The following is a 14,899-nucleotide window of genomic DNA, read 5'->3' as shown; positions in this document are numbered from 1 at the left end:
CTACTACTTCAGTCACCACCAGCTAGTCCCACCATTGGTGTTTCGTCCATGCGGGCTTCAGGTTAGTCAACATATCTGTGTCATGCCTGTTGGAAAGAGAACTAACTCTACCCATCTCCTATGTTACCTTAGGCTGAAAGAACTACTCACTCTGTGTTTTTGTGGGTTCTGCCACTCCCAAATTCAAATCAAAGCTTTATTTTAAAGTTGTTTGTAGGGGAATCTGCTAAGAAAACGATGCAATATTTGTATAATATATGAAGACTGAAGCTTCTCTTTAAAGTTGCCTGCTTCTCTGCTACCCCATTGTAAAAATATTTTAACCTGAGAATATACTATTCAGTAGAAGCAACGGTTCCCATAATATCTATCTTGTCCTCAATCTGCCATATTTGGCTGTAAAAGAAGATAAATTCAACCTTTTTTTTTTATTTTTGCAGTCTCACCTCAGTGATCACAGAGGCTTTTGAAGGTTTTTCTTCAGGTATGTTACCCAGAGCTTCCAGAGCCTCAGCATTTCGTAGGTAGTCCTTAGGATAGGAAGGAGATAGCCAAAGAGGTCCTTTTATTTCTCTTAGGAATAGATCATGGTTCACATGCACTGAAATTCATTCTCTTTCACTATAAATTCATAGAGCTAAAAATCATCACTGTAGACTTTCTCCATATATCCCAGACAATGCCAGTAACATCAGTTCAATTCCACTTAGCCTATGTTTGTTTTAAAAATGTGAATTGAGCTGATTCATATGTATGTAGTGTGGGCACTTGAGGATTATAAAAGGAAATCTGAAATGATTGCCTATTGTCCTGAAAGTCTATGTTGTGGCTTGATACAAGTGGATTTATTATTCTTAGTGTTTTCATTCTCTTTAGCCTGGCATCAAGTTGATCATGTGGTAGTAAGCTAAATTTTGGCATGTCACAGATTCCAAATGTTGTAATCATTTGCTGTAATACTATAGCTATATTACATTAAATTTAAAAATAAGCTTTTTTTAAAAGAGGAAAAAACCCTTATTTTCCAAATCATTTCATCAATAACAACTAATTCCCGCTTTCTAATGTTATGTTGTTGTTTTTATCATTCACTGGGGAAATTTGGATCTGGGCTCTTATTCTCTAGGTAAATATACTCATAAAATTCCTCCCTCTCTATCTTTTGGGTTTTTAGATGTGGTCTTATTTTTGGTTTGCAGTTATTTGTATGACTAAATATATATCATATGCTTCATTTAAACATGGTTTTCATTTATGTACTTCACTGGTGTGATTCGATGAAATGAAATATTCTTCCCTTGTGGAGCTTTGCTCTTGGTGAAGCTATTTTGGCTATACAAATGTATCATTCCCTCTACAGCTATCATACTGTAAAACTCTGGAGCAAAACCGGATTTGAATAAAATTGTTCTCAAGTATATAGTTTTAGGTAATATGAGGATGTTAGACAAAATTATCTTATATCTTGTGATTCAAATAAAAGTCTTATTTCTTATACTGAGGGAAGTTTTTTTGGAAAGATTAAATATATTTGAGAAAAATAACAATATATGCTGATTGTGCTCATTTAGACTAATTTCTGAATTAATAAGGAAGCATGTACTAAAGGAATTCAAGGGAGATAAACTAAAGTCATAAAAATAGTCACAAATAGTAACTGAGATCCAAAGATTTATTTCTATGATAAATTTGGGACTATACTCCAATTTCAGTGATACAAGGAAATTTCAGATGAATAAATTCTCAATTAATTCAGGTTGACACTTCTATGGAACTTATAGTAGTAGAGAGTTGTGTAGAGCAATGAGAGCTTAAGAGATTTGCTTGAGCACATATTACTAGCATGTAAAACATGTGAAGCTTCACCTATTTTTCGTAGGTCTAAAGCCACCTTTTCTACTACATTTCCTCTCTATGAGATATAAAGTTAAAGTAATTATAATAACTAATCGAAGTTAATGCATCTAATAGGTACTTAATGTTAATAAACATAGTGATACCTGAAAGGATGAATTCAACAGAACTATGAGCAACCATGAGAATACTTGAAATCATTAATGATATCAAAAAATAGAAATTGAAACAATTCTGAGGTTTCACCCATGTTGAGAAAATTGACATAGATCATAATGTTCATCAATGGAGTGGTTGTGGCATACATGTATCATTGGTGCAACTAAGAATTGGTTAATTGCTAAGTCCAATGGCTGAATGTCAATACTCATTCTTTTTTTTAACTCTTTGCTACTTTTGACTTTATGGATTACAACCTCTTCATAGTTACTGTCTTCTCCCATGCTTATTGTGGCATGATCTCATGATTTTCCTCCTAGCTTTTTAATCAAGCCTTCTAAATTGCTTTTGCTGGATCATTATCACTCTACTGCCTCAAAAAACTTGTCTGTTCCCCAAGAATATAATAGATACCCTTTTGTATTTTCTATCTACAGTATTTTCTTTGATATTTTACTAGGTTCACTAAGCATCCTTAGTAGATATTACCACCTAGATATCTCATTAGTCTCTCTGATTCTACATTTCTAAAAGAGAAATCATTTCCCCTAATTTCCAAACATTCAACTTTTAAACATTTTATTTAGGGCAAAGGCATCATTAACACTATCTGCCTTCATTACCTTCAGGTCACCCTTGATTGCTCTGTGTCTCTTCTCTCATATCCAATCATATGTCAAAGTTTAATTCTTCCTTTAAGACATTTCTCACATTTTCTCTTCTTTTCCTACTCACAAATATTATCTTCACTTCTCACTATATTATTTAAATTGTCCCTTCTCTATTTGCTAATTATAGGCTCCCCCTTTCAATTCTTCCTCAGTAAAGCTGCCAAAATAATATTCCTAAGGCACAAGTCTGACCATTTTATTTTTCTTCTCAAAATTCTCCAGTTACTCTCTATAGCATTTGTTATAAAATACCCTCAGCTTGGCATTTTAAGGCTTCTCTTTCTTGCTCTGCCTTACCTTTCTAGGCTTATTTCATATTGATCTCTTTCGCTTGGGCTTTAAGCCTGTCAAAATGGTCTATTAGCTATTTGCTGAATTTGATATGCCATCTTCCAGCTCTGGAATGTTTCTTCTGCCCAGAATGAAATCCATCCTCCCTTCTGCTTCTTGGAATCCTTAACTTTCTAAACCCTGAATTTAGGTGTTTTCCCAATTGTAACTGCCATTGGTCTGCTCAAATTATCCTATATGTGTGTGTTAATGTGTATACATATAAAAATAAACACATACATGCACATATAAATTTATATGTGTGTATAGGTAGATACTTATCTCTATAGGTATATCTATATACACAATCTGAATATAATTTAGCTATTTGGTAAATTATGTCCCTGATCAACTGAGGGGGGAACTGGTTCAGTTGATGAGATGTTCAGTGGATAAATCACTCAAGATGAAATTATTAGCTTTAGTTTTTCAATGAACTTATATTATTCCTTAATATTAATTATCTATTTCCAGATCTCTGTCTGTTAGTCTGTCTGTCTATCTAATTATCTAGGGATTCAGTGCCCCAATAAAATATAATTCTGCTGAGGGAAAGAGCTGTTTCCTTTCTTTCACTTGACCTGTGTTGAGCATATAATTAGGACCAAATATGTATTTGTTGAATCAATGAATTTTTGTGTAGGAAATGTTACTACAAAAATTAAATTCCAATGGGAACTACATAAAACTACTATATATGAGAGTTAAATTTATTAATTTGTTAATACTGCTGAATAGTTTTCACTAGACTCATTGTTCAATTTTTTTAAGTCTTGGGGCTGGCTTGATTTTTATGGCTAGGTAAATTTGTGAATTAAAGAATTTTGTTAAATTTTGTACAAGCTGCATATGCTGGGTGAAAAGAGCAAAACATATTTAGTTACTATAATACTACAAAGATTGATGCTGTTCTTTATTGGAATAAAAATATATTTTAATTATGCTTTCCCTCTCTTTCTCTTATGACCCAAAGATCAACCATTGCTATGGAATAACATGAGATGCTGGCAACTCCTGAAGATATGTGTGAATAATTCTGTTCTTTTAATAGTTTTGAGGATAATTATTTAAATTAATTATAGAAATAAAGTCAGAATTTCCTTGTAAATTACTGCTCCCTCTAGTAGTATATACTAGTAAGGCACTAATGATCAAAATTTTGAATAAAAGTTTCAATAATACATTTTGTGAGTTTTTGAAATTTCACTTCAAAGACAACAATTATTCTATAATAAGATGTTAAGTTTCTTTGGTTTTCTTCCTGACTTACATGAGGAAAAATCATTGAAAATAACAGCAACCTAAAGTCAAATGGCAATGACAGACATACTTTTATCTTCATTAAAAATCAAAGTTAATATTTTTCTGCTTTTTAAAACTTTCAAAATATATCCAAAAGTTTATGACACAGAAAAATGACCTAATAGGAATATGTTACACCCCAGTTTGTTTCAAAAATATAATTATATCTATCCTTTTAGGTTGTTACAGAGCAGTTCCTAGGCCTGACTTTAAATTTATGAAATGCATTATGGATATCTCATTTGATCTTTACAACAATCTTGTAAGACATGCTGAAAAGCATTATTATCCCTACTTTATAGATGAGAAAACTGAATCTTAGAATGGTTAAGTAATTTTCCTAGGATGATATCACTTGCAACTCTGGGTGCTGGGTTGCTTCTATGGATTTTGTACAATTAGATGATAGTGCATAGAGCACAAAACCTGGGATTCAAATTTGGAGAGAAATACTAACTAGCATGTTATAAAGGCATGCCACTCTTAGCATCAGTTTCCTCATCTATAAAATGGGGATAATAATACCTACCTCACAGGTTTATTATGAAGATCAAATCACATATATAAATGTTTGCTACTATTATTAACATCACAAATGATTACTGATCTTTAGTACATATGGGAAGATGGAACATTAGAAATTGAAGGACTCATTAATTTGAACTCATCCCAATTATAAAGGATTTCTTTAAAAATATTACCCACAACTCCTTACTTCCTTGCCACAAACTAATTAAACTTCAACAAACAGATTGAAACAATGATGCATTCAAAAAGTTGAGCTCATTGAGACATATTTTAATCAGGAGCTCTACTGAAAAAAATTCTGATTCAAAGAGTGCACAAAGTATAAAATTAAGAATAGACAAACCCTGAAAAGCATTATTGTTGGGGGCCATTAAAATCACTCTAAATCAATTTACTTGTTAGGGTGTGGGGTTGCTCTGAGGCAGCTTCATTCTAAAACCACACCACCTTTTAATTTTAGAACTCAACTTCACTATTCAGTATGGTAATTCATTGCTGAGCTCTGAGATTCTGGTCTTCCACCCCTTCACACGAAAGCCATAATTGACTGCTTTGCAGTTTAATCCCAATGAAGAATTTTGTGCTTCTTTGTTAGCATTCCCTGTAGTTTCAAAGCAGAGAAGTGATAGTTTCAATTAATGAACTTGGGGTCAGCAGAGGTAATCATGCGCCGTGACAGTTTGGGTAGCGGTATTCAATGAACTACCTGCATGTAATTCAGCTGTCTGGTAAATTATATCCCTGATCAACCGATCAGGGCTCTGGTTCAGTTGATTAGATGTTCAGTGGATAAGTCACTCAAGAAGAAATTATTAGCTTTAGTTTTTCAGTCAATTCATATTATGCCCCAGCATTCACTCTCCATTCCAAACTAGTTGTTCTGTTAACTATTCTTTATACACAGTCCATCTTATGCCCCCATTCCTTTACATAAAGGAAACTCACAATCCTTCTATTTCATTCAAAACATCACCGAGGTGCCATTTCCTAAAGCCTTTTCTGATTTTCCTGTTTATGAATGCTTTCAGCAGCTTGAAATTACTTTTTATATTATAGTATTGTATTGGGTATGTGTACATATATTTGTGCATATATACTTATTTATCTAGGAATATAAATATATAGATAAAAATATAATTTTATATATATCTAACTATATATAAAACTACATTTAAAAACTATACGTAAAACTATACACACACACAGAGGATATCCTAAAAGTGAAATTTTAGTTTTAATGGCTTAGAGCAACACTAAGACTTTTGGGACATTCAACACATATACCTTTATACACACACACACACACACACACACACACACACTTATTTATATAAACCCACAGTAATGCAAAGTCTTTGAATTTTAGGAGCTGTTTGTTGTTGTTTTTCACCCAGCACAGGACCTAATTACCTAATATAGCAAGTGTTTAATAAATGTTTGTTGAATATGAATTTGGAAGCCAATAAATCCATGAATGGTAATGGGAACATGAATGGACTCTATACCTTGAAGAAAATACTATTAGGCTGCACTTGGGTGGATAAAAAGTTATCTGGACTGAGAATAAAGAGACATGGGTTTCCACAAATTCATCATTGAATAAAAGACAATCAATTGTTTTGGTGTAGTATTCAAATTTGCCAAAAAGTTGTCAAGTCCCATAACTCCTCACATCTGAGTGAGGTTATTAAAATTGAGTTGTGAAGTACAGAATTTAGAAGTACCTAATCTAGACCTACAAAGATATTTCTTTATTCAAGGCTATATTGATTAATTGCATCTAAATGCTTCAAAGGGAAACTAAAAAGCCAACTAAAAAAGAAATAATCTTTGTAAGTTGTTGACTAAGGATGTTGCTTGATTTTGCTCTCTGTACTTCTCCAAGTTTATTCATTCAAAAATTATTAAAATTAAAATCCTATTATGGAAAATATTTATTAAATTATTAAAGATACTATGATAGTTATTGGTTATAACAACATAAAACTGTGACAGTCGCTAATCTCAAAGAGCTTATATTTCATTGGAGTTAACAGCATGTAAAATGAAAAGAAAACCATATACAAAGCAGATACCATATAATTATTTAGGTTTCTTGTGAGAAATGGCACTTTAAGTTGAGTTTTGAGGAAAGTTGAGATTTAAAATATAATTACTGGAAGGGGGTACAATCTGGGCATGGGGACAACATGATCTGAGACAGGGAAGCAAATAAATTGTTTATAAGACTATAATTATTTTGGGATTGTGTTGATAATAGATACTATACATTCTAAACAATTTTGAGTGGTGGAGTTCTATATAGTGGACAAATGAAGACTGATGCCCTCTCTTTACATGAGCGCATGGCCAAATATGATCAGATTCTCAGAATTAAGAAAGATCTAGAGAGAAAGTTTGTTTATAAAGAAGGACTTAAAAATCTCAGGTCAAGTATGTTCTGTCACCAAGAGGGCCATAGAGCTGGTTCAAGCTCTAGTCACCCCATTCCATATCTGTTGCTATAACAAAAAAAAAATGGGTAACTCCAATTACCAGACTAGTGATGATTTTTTCCCTGTTTTTGCCTGAAAATTCAGCTTCTTAACTCCTCTCTCACTTAAGACTCTCTAAGATGCTTTGCTACTAGTGTTTAATCAAAGTCTGTACCTGATTACCTGGAACATTGTGGCTTTCTATATTGCAACAGTATTAGAATGATTTTCTTAGCCCTTATCCCAATCCATGTGTCAGTTTATGGAACCTTTTACTTGTGGTGCTTACAGGCCAGATCCTTACTAGTTTTCACATGCAGAATAAAAAAAAAAGTACTCACTAAAGCCTTCCCTGATGAGAAAATAAATAATCACATTATTCTAATAGTTTTTGAGACATTATTTTTTGCCAGTAGAAAATTACTGGTGCAATTTACATATTATTTTTTAGAACTCAGATTTTTTCTTAATCTGGCAAGAGAATTTGCATTCCTATATATAAAGGGAAATAAGAAATACAATATAACTGAAACTAAGGTTCTGTACACAAATATCAAACCTTGCATCCTTTCACTCTCTCTTATGCAAACATTTGAATTAATGAAAGAACAGAAGCCTTAATATTGACTTCCTTAGACTTTGTCAAGTTGTCAAAAGATTAACATTATTTAAATGTAATTTTTAGTCTGAGTTTGAATTATACATGGATTCAATTCATTACCGGCATATGCCTAGTAGCCATTTTCTAAATTATGTTGCTGCTGACTTGAATTATTATAAATCAGATGATGCCAAATGTCAATTGATTATTCTATGTTGATCAATAGGAAGAGAAAAAGGACAATTTGGGTTGACTAACAGCAAATGATTTTTATTCCATAGGAGTAGACCTCATAGCAATGTGAAAAAAGGCACACTTCAAATCCACAAAGGAGCTGTGTAAAGCATAAAAATAATCTTGCATTCATGTGATGCAGTAAGATGTAGAGTATCTGGAACTATATGTAACCAGGGAAATTATAAATTATTTCATACCATGAGTCATATTTAGCCAAATTTATAATACATACATATATGTACATATATCATTCACACACACACACACATATATATATATATATATATATAATCAAATGTATATACACACACAATTTGTGAATAACTTTTCATTGTTACGATGGACAAATTGAAACATATTAAAATTTCTTACCCTATAGAAAAGGAAGACATTGAGATATAGATCCTCCCAAATAGGCAATTTCCCCCCTTTATTGCAAAAAGAGTTTTTCTATACCAGAATATTAAAATTATTTCTTGAGGAATGCTATGAGTTTGGGAATAATAAAAATGTTCCGAATTTGTCTGACATGGAGTATTCACCAACTGGTGCTTTCTGATTTAATATTGCTTCTTTGGGAAGCAGCCCTGTGCCACTGACTAAGTTGCCAAGGAGGACACTTTCAATTATGGCATGAAGATTTCCCTTGCTGTTAATACACTTTAAGCTTTGCTTGTATCTTGGGAATATGACAAATCCCCCCCCCCCCCCGACTGCATTTGGGCTTATTGGAGTGACGATAGTGTATTTTCAAGTAGTAGGACAAGTTCTTGTCTGTCAAGAATGTGTATTAGTTCACTGGTAAAGTCCCATGGCTTTCTCACTTTGTCAGGGCTTTGAATTAAATGGAAGAGAATTTGTAGCAATCTAGGTGCCAAAACAATTGTATCTGGGTGTAGGGGAGTGATAAAATTATTACTTAGCCTCTATAAAAAATATAGAGTGCCTGTTGGAAGTTGGCTAAAAATAAGCATGTCATAGGCATAGGAAAATGTCACAAAAATCACTTTGTTATCATTTGTTAGTCGCATTTTGGAGGATTTTACAAAGTTTTTGGTGTATTATTATCTGAACTTGGATTCAGATGGGGGAGATTTGTGAGTTATGTACAGCAAGGAACAGATTATAGTAATCATACACTTAAAAAGAAAACTGCTGGGCTCCCTTTCTTTCCTAGTGGTTCAGGAGTTGGAACCCTTCCGTTACTAACTTTTTAAAATGGGTACCAACAGGGCTTGTGGATGATCACATTAGAAAGAATAATAGCTGAATCTTGCAAGAGATGTCAGAGATATAGTTTTTATCACTATTCTCTGCTTTTCTGCCACATCCCATTCCTTCTCCAGGGGAAGAATGTTCCTCAAAGAATCTGTTACTTACTATGACACACTTCCTTCTTCTAAGTGGGGAAAAATACATGTAAACACTTGCATTTCTCCACTCTAACCTCCATCTTTCGATGAATAATAATAGCTAGCAATTGCATGGAGTTTAAGGATTGCTGAGTACTTTGCATATGTTATTACATTTGCACCTTTACATATACATATTTATAGGTGAGGAATCTGAGATTGAGAGATGTTGATTCAAATACTCAGAAATCAATTACCTTTCAAAGATTTTACATGGATTCATCAGAAAAATCTCAAAGACAGCAATCCCTGTTAAGTTTGATTCTGGTACTCTTGAGAGGCTGTGATGTGGTATGGCTTTAAGGGTATCCATATTGATAGATGCATCACAAATGATCCTTTGAGATTCTTGGGTCAAAAGATATTTGAAGTTTCTTTCCAGAAAGCTATTGTTCCTTCATATTGTCTCAACTGGAAAAGTAATGATTTCAAAAGCAGCAAATAGCATGAGAGCAATCACCTTTTGGAAGCAATTCAAATGTGCTCATTACTAGCTATTTAAGGATGGAAGTGCTTTACAATAGTATTTATTCATTAGTATTCATAGCTATCCTATAATAATATTGTTCTTTCCAATCCACAGTTGAGGAAATGTGGCTGAGGAACTTATATAATAATTTTGAGAAAGAAAACTGTGCTGTCTTCCTCCCAAACATGTCATTGTGGTGTTGTATTATGTGCCATTCAATAAGTCATTCAGATTTATAGGAGGCACATTTCTATTTATTGGAAATTTATTTTCCTCTTCTTTGTGGGGAAAAAATTGAGATCAACCTTTTCTCAGTATGATTCCTCATTTTATTTTTTTTAAGCTTTGCATTTCTCAAGTTTCCAATATTCCCTGAATATTCAAACAAGGCAGGCAGTTGATACACTAAGCAAATTATAGTAACGAAAGTAACATTATAAATAGTGATTATTTCATGACTGAATGCCAGCAGTGCACCTGGGGCTGGCTAGAACACCTGCTGGAGAGTTCATTTGTGTATTTATAGTGTAATTGAATCAGCTGACTCCCCCTTTTCGATTTTGTCCCTTTGGCATTATGTTGAGTGGGGATTTGGAGTGAATAATGGAGGAAAAGATATGAGTATAACTAAAATCTTATTTTCTTGTTTTCATTTTCAGTCCCGATTGCCAAGAGAACCATCGAAGTGGAAATAGACATTATGCATGACACAAAGTGATTATTGGGAAGTCCTGACCACTGCCACAATTTGCTCTGCTGTACTGAATCATTGTGTTCTCATTGGCAAAGGAGAAAAATACCAACCTACCTCCGAGTGGATAAAATTATGTTACTTACTCAATTAGATTACTTACTCTTTGGATAGAAGAGACATTTTCAGAGGACACCAATGAATCATTCAATTCATTTTATCTCAACTAAACACTTCCCAAGCACCTGTTATGAACAAGGCATTATTATGCTAGACCATGGATCTTGGTGGTTTATAGTGACTTGAATAGCACCTAGGAGAATATCATGAACATTCAGGGCTTGTTATCATTTATTGACACTGATGAATAAGATATACCTCTAAAGAGCTTCCTTTGGTTTGCCATAGAATTTTGTTTCATCACGTGTAAATACCATTATGTTCCTACCCTACACAATGTCAAGTTTAATGATCACAAAGCATAATTTCTGATTTTGTCTATGGCTCATGGAACTAAGGAATGTTTTCTTGTAAGTGAAAATTGGTTAGGAATTAAGATTTTTTAGCTGTTTCTGCCCGGCTCCAAAACTCTTACTTCCTCCTACACTCCAGTTTATTTGGTAAAAAAACAAAACAGAATAGTCTTTAGCATTTTTACACAGCATCCTAGCACAAGTATGTGAAACAAAGATGATTTTATTTTATTTAAAAATACTGAACAGGAAACTCTATTAGTTTTGGAGCCATTAGAAATCACTGAGGGGAATGAAGATTCCAAAGGATACACTTGGTGAGCTGTATTAAATACAAAAATTCTGTGAGCCTTTGCCCAAACTGACAAGACTCTTATTGTTGCTTAAACTACTAGACCACAAATAAGAGTGGAGGAAATGCCTTGGAGCCTTTCTAGTAGGAGGTAAGTTTTATAGCCATCAAGTAACTTGACACTGTTCTTACTGCTGCTCATTGTTGTATGTTTTAGCTTGGCATTCAACAGTTCAATATGCCTACCATGTGCAAGGCAATAGGAAGTGTGTGGCAGTGAATAGATCTGAAAATTGGCCTTAGAAATGGGAAGACATGGGTTCAAGCTACACTTTACATATGCTGCCTGTGTGACACTGCATAAATTGCAACTTCTCAAGGCAAGTTGAAGAGAAACCATTGAGATGAATTGGCAGAAGCAGTTTCCTCATTAGGATAACCTTTATGCCAGTGCAGTCACAGATCTAACCTTCTCTTCCAAACCAAAAATAGCTGAATTTTTTTACTATAGAGAAGTAGGCTTGGATAGTAGATAGAAAATTCGACTTGGACAGATCAAGGGGTCCTAGACCTGAAGCTGGAAGAAACCTCACAAGCCATTTAGTCCAGAGTCCTAAGAAAGATTCAAGTTCTCTATCTGATTCTGCCACTCTGAAGAATTTTCTTCTTCTCTGTACTTCTCACAGTTTCTTTTTATTTTTTAAATTTTATTTTTCTCAGATTACATATCAACATAATATCTTAATATTTATTTTCTGACATTTTGCAATCCATGTTATCTCTCTCCCTTGCTCCCTCCCTATGAAGTCAGGTGATATGATAGAGTTTATACATATATTATTATTATGTAATATATAATTACATATTTGTCATGTGGTGGAAGAGACATATTACTTACCCCAGAGAAAAATTTATGGAGGAAATAAATTAAAAATGGTTTATTTCAATTTGCATTTGGCCTTTGTTCCTTTGATGGAGGTAGATATCATTCCCACCCACTCCCCCCCATGAGTCTCTCAGAGTTGTCTTAGATCTTTGCCTTGTCAAGTCATCAACAGTTAATGATCATACATAATTGTTACTATGTACACGTTTCTCCTGGTTCTTCCCACTTCACTTTGCATCACTTCATCTAAGTCATTCTTGGTTTGGGGGGGATCATCTTCTCTGTCATTTCTTGTAACACAATAGTCTCACTTAGTATCTTAGGACTTGCTTCCTGATCATAGACAATTTGTTAACCAGGAACTCTCCAAATTACAGGTTTTTTTTGTGAACGTGTAAAAGGGACTGTGCTTAGATCCTCAGGATATAAAGACAGACATAAAAATAGTTCCAAATGACAATTGACAGAAGACATATTGTTTTCTCAAGAGTCTTTCAGTTCTTCAAGATATGTAGAATATTTTGCTGCTTTGCAATTTCTACAAGATACAATTTAAAATGCTAAGTGGCAACTGAATCTTCCTTTTCATAACTTTCTTGTATTATATCTGTCATCAAATTATTAGACCCCATGAAACTCCCTTTGCATTTTATTCACTGGGAATCTCCCCTACTAAAGCTGTTCGGAATTCTACTATGTTGAAAGGTATAATATTTTATGATATAGCTGTAAAACAATGCAGGCTCTGGTTAATTCTTTGCCTGTCCCAATGAAGGTACATAATAAATGTTGGTGGGGTTACTGACTGAAATGAAGACTCACTAGTCTAACCTAAAGTTCTTCCTACATGTTGTTCTCATGACTCTACCCATTCAGATTTTATTTAACTTGGGATTCATAACTCCAGGGATTTGCTAAGCTTTGGGAGAGCTGATTGTTAAATGTTCAGTTTGATCATTTGTACCTCAAAACCAATCAGGGCTTGAATTGATTATATTTTTAAACTTAATAAAGTGATGGAAAAATGTTAATAATAACAGATGAAATAAAAGTTACCTTTACATGCTGAGGCAGCTATTTCTGCGGTTTTGAGAAAACTGGATCTGGAGTCAGGAAGACATGGGTCACAATCCCAAATATTCCCTGCCTGTGACCCTTGTAATAGGGTGGTATTGGGGATGGGACTTGATGAAGAGATTTGGGCCAATATCAGCTTGTTAACTGTGGTTTGGGAAGGCCAACAGAAACCCAATCCAGGCAGAGCTTGGATTGAGACCAATTCACACAGAAAACAAACCACAGTAATTAGGAGTGTATTTTATTAAATAAGGGAAAAGTTGAGAGGGTAAGGGAAATCCTTTCACCGAGATTACTAACTAAAGTAACCCCAAATCTAATGCCTTCTCATGAAGGGTCTTCTTAGAGTTAGGTTCCTACACTATCTCCCTGATATTCTAAACTGTAAACCCAGTCCCTGTACACCTATTATGTCCTAACCCTCTTGGTGTTAAGGAAGATACTGGCAAATCCCAGATCATGCAGGCATCCAGGGGAAAATCATGAGTCCAGATGGACTTGGACCTCAGCTAAGAATCAGCTTCAGAGAACACAAGACAGAGACAGCTTCCTCAGATCTTCTTCAGGACACATAGCAGTAACCCGGGATTGGGTCAAACTCCCAAGATTTGGGAGCCACACCCTCCAGGATAAAATCCAGAGAGAGACAGACAACCTAACAGTCCCTGAGGCTTTTTCCAGTTTAACTCTCCCCTTCCAAGATTCCAAAACTTTCTCTTTTACTAGTCTCATGCCACTGTGTTTTGCAAACCTAACTCATCTTTTCCTTCTAACAGTTCCCCCATTTGCACAAAGCCAAAATACTGTTGAAAACAATGTTTTGGCATTTGTGCACCAAGAAACTTATATCCCACCTAAACGAAAATTCTTACCCAAGATAATAAACAGCCTGCACTCACTTTTCTTATCCTATTTAACATTATCTTACTCTAAGGATTCAAACCAAGGAAAGGAAAAGTGAAAAAAAATATACAAGGAACAATTACAAAAGTTCAAAATACAAAGTAAACCTATGCAAAAGCAAAACAAGCAAAAAAAGAAAAAAAGAAATAAAAACACTAAACTTCATGCAAAACAATAAAGTCATAAAAATACTATTCTTATAAATGAATACAGAAAATATCCTATAAAAACTGTCAATGTATAAACACAAAATTAGAAAATTTTGAAAAAGTACAATAAACACAACACTGCATAAATTTTTACAAAAAAGTTAAACCAATCCATCAAAATTTACTTATGTAAAATGCATTCAGAAGTAGATGAAACTTCAAAACAATCTTATTTTAAATTAAAAACTTATTATTATACAAAACTCAGTGTTACATAGAACTGTGCTTCTAATCATTTTATCTAAAGACCTTAGTAGCAAATATTACACACATACATAAATTTTACATATACACATATAATACATACACATATACACTATATACATACATG

At 33.7% G+C, this 14,899-nt stretch overlaps 1 protein-coding gene across 1 annotated transcript in view; it reads right to left on the bottom strand.

The window, feature by feature from the left end:
- Positions 1 to 276: 276 nt before the first annotated feature.
- The window catches only part of LOC103099468 (uncharacterized), a 56,824-nt gene continuing 42,201 nt past the window's right edge, over positions 277 to 14,899 (bottom strand). The window contains exon 4 of the mRNA XM_056802685.1: positions 277 to 530. Within this exon, the coding sequence (XP_056658663.1) occupies positions 511 to 530 (20 nt within the window). The 3' untranslated portion in view covers positions 277 to 510. The remainder of the gene's footprint in view (positions 531 to 14,899) is intronic.

The sequence above is a fragment of the Monodelphis domestica genome, chromosome 6, assembly GCF_027887165.1.
Source record: "Monodelphis domestica isolate mMonDom1 chromosome 6, mMonDom1.pri, whole genome shotgun sequence".
In the NCBI taxonomy this organism is placed as follows: Eukaryota; Metazoa; Chordata; class Mammalia; order Didelphimorphia; family Didelphidae; genus Monodelphis; species Monodelphis domestica.
Note: the sequence above shows the minus strand (reverse complement) of the source record. Positions and strands in the feature narration are given on the sequence as shown.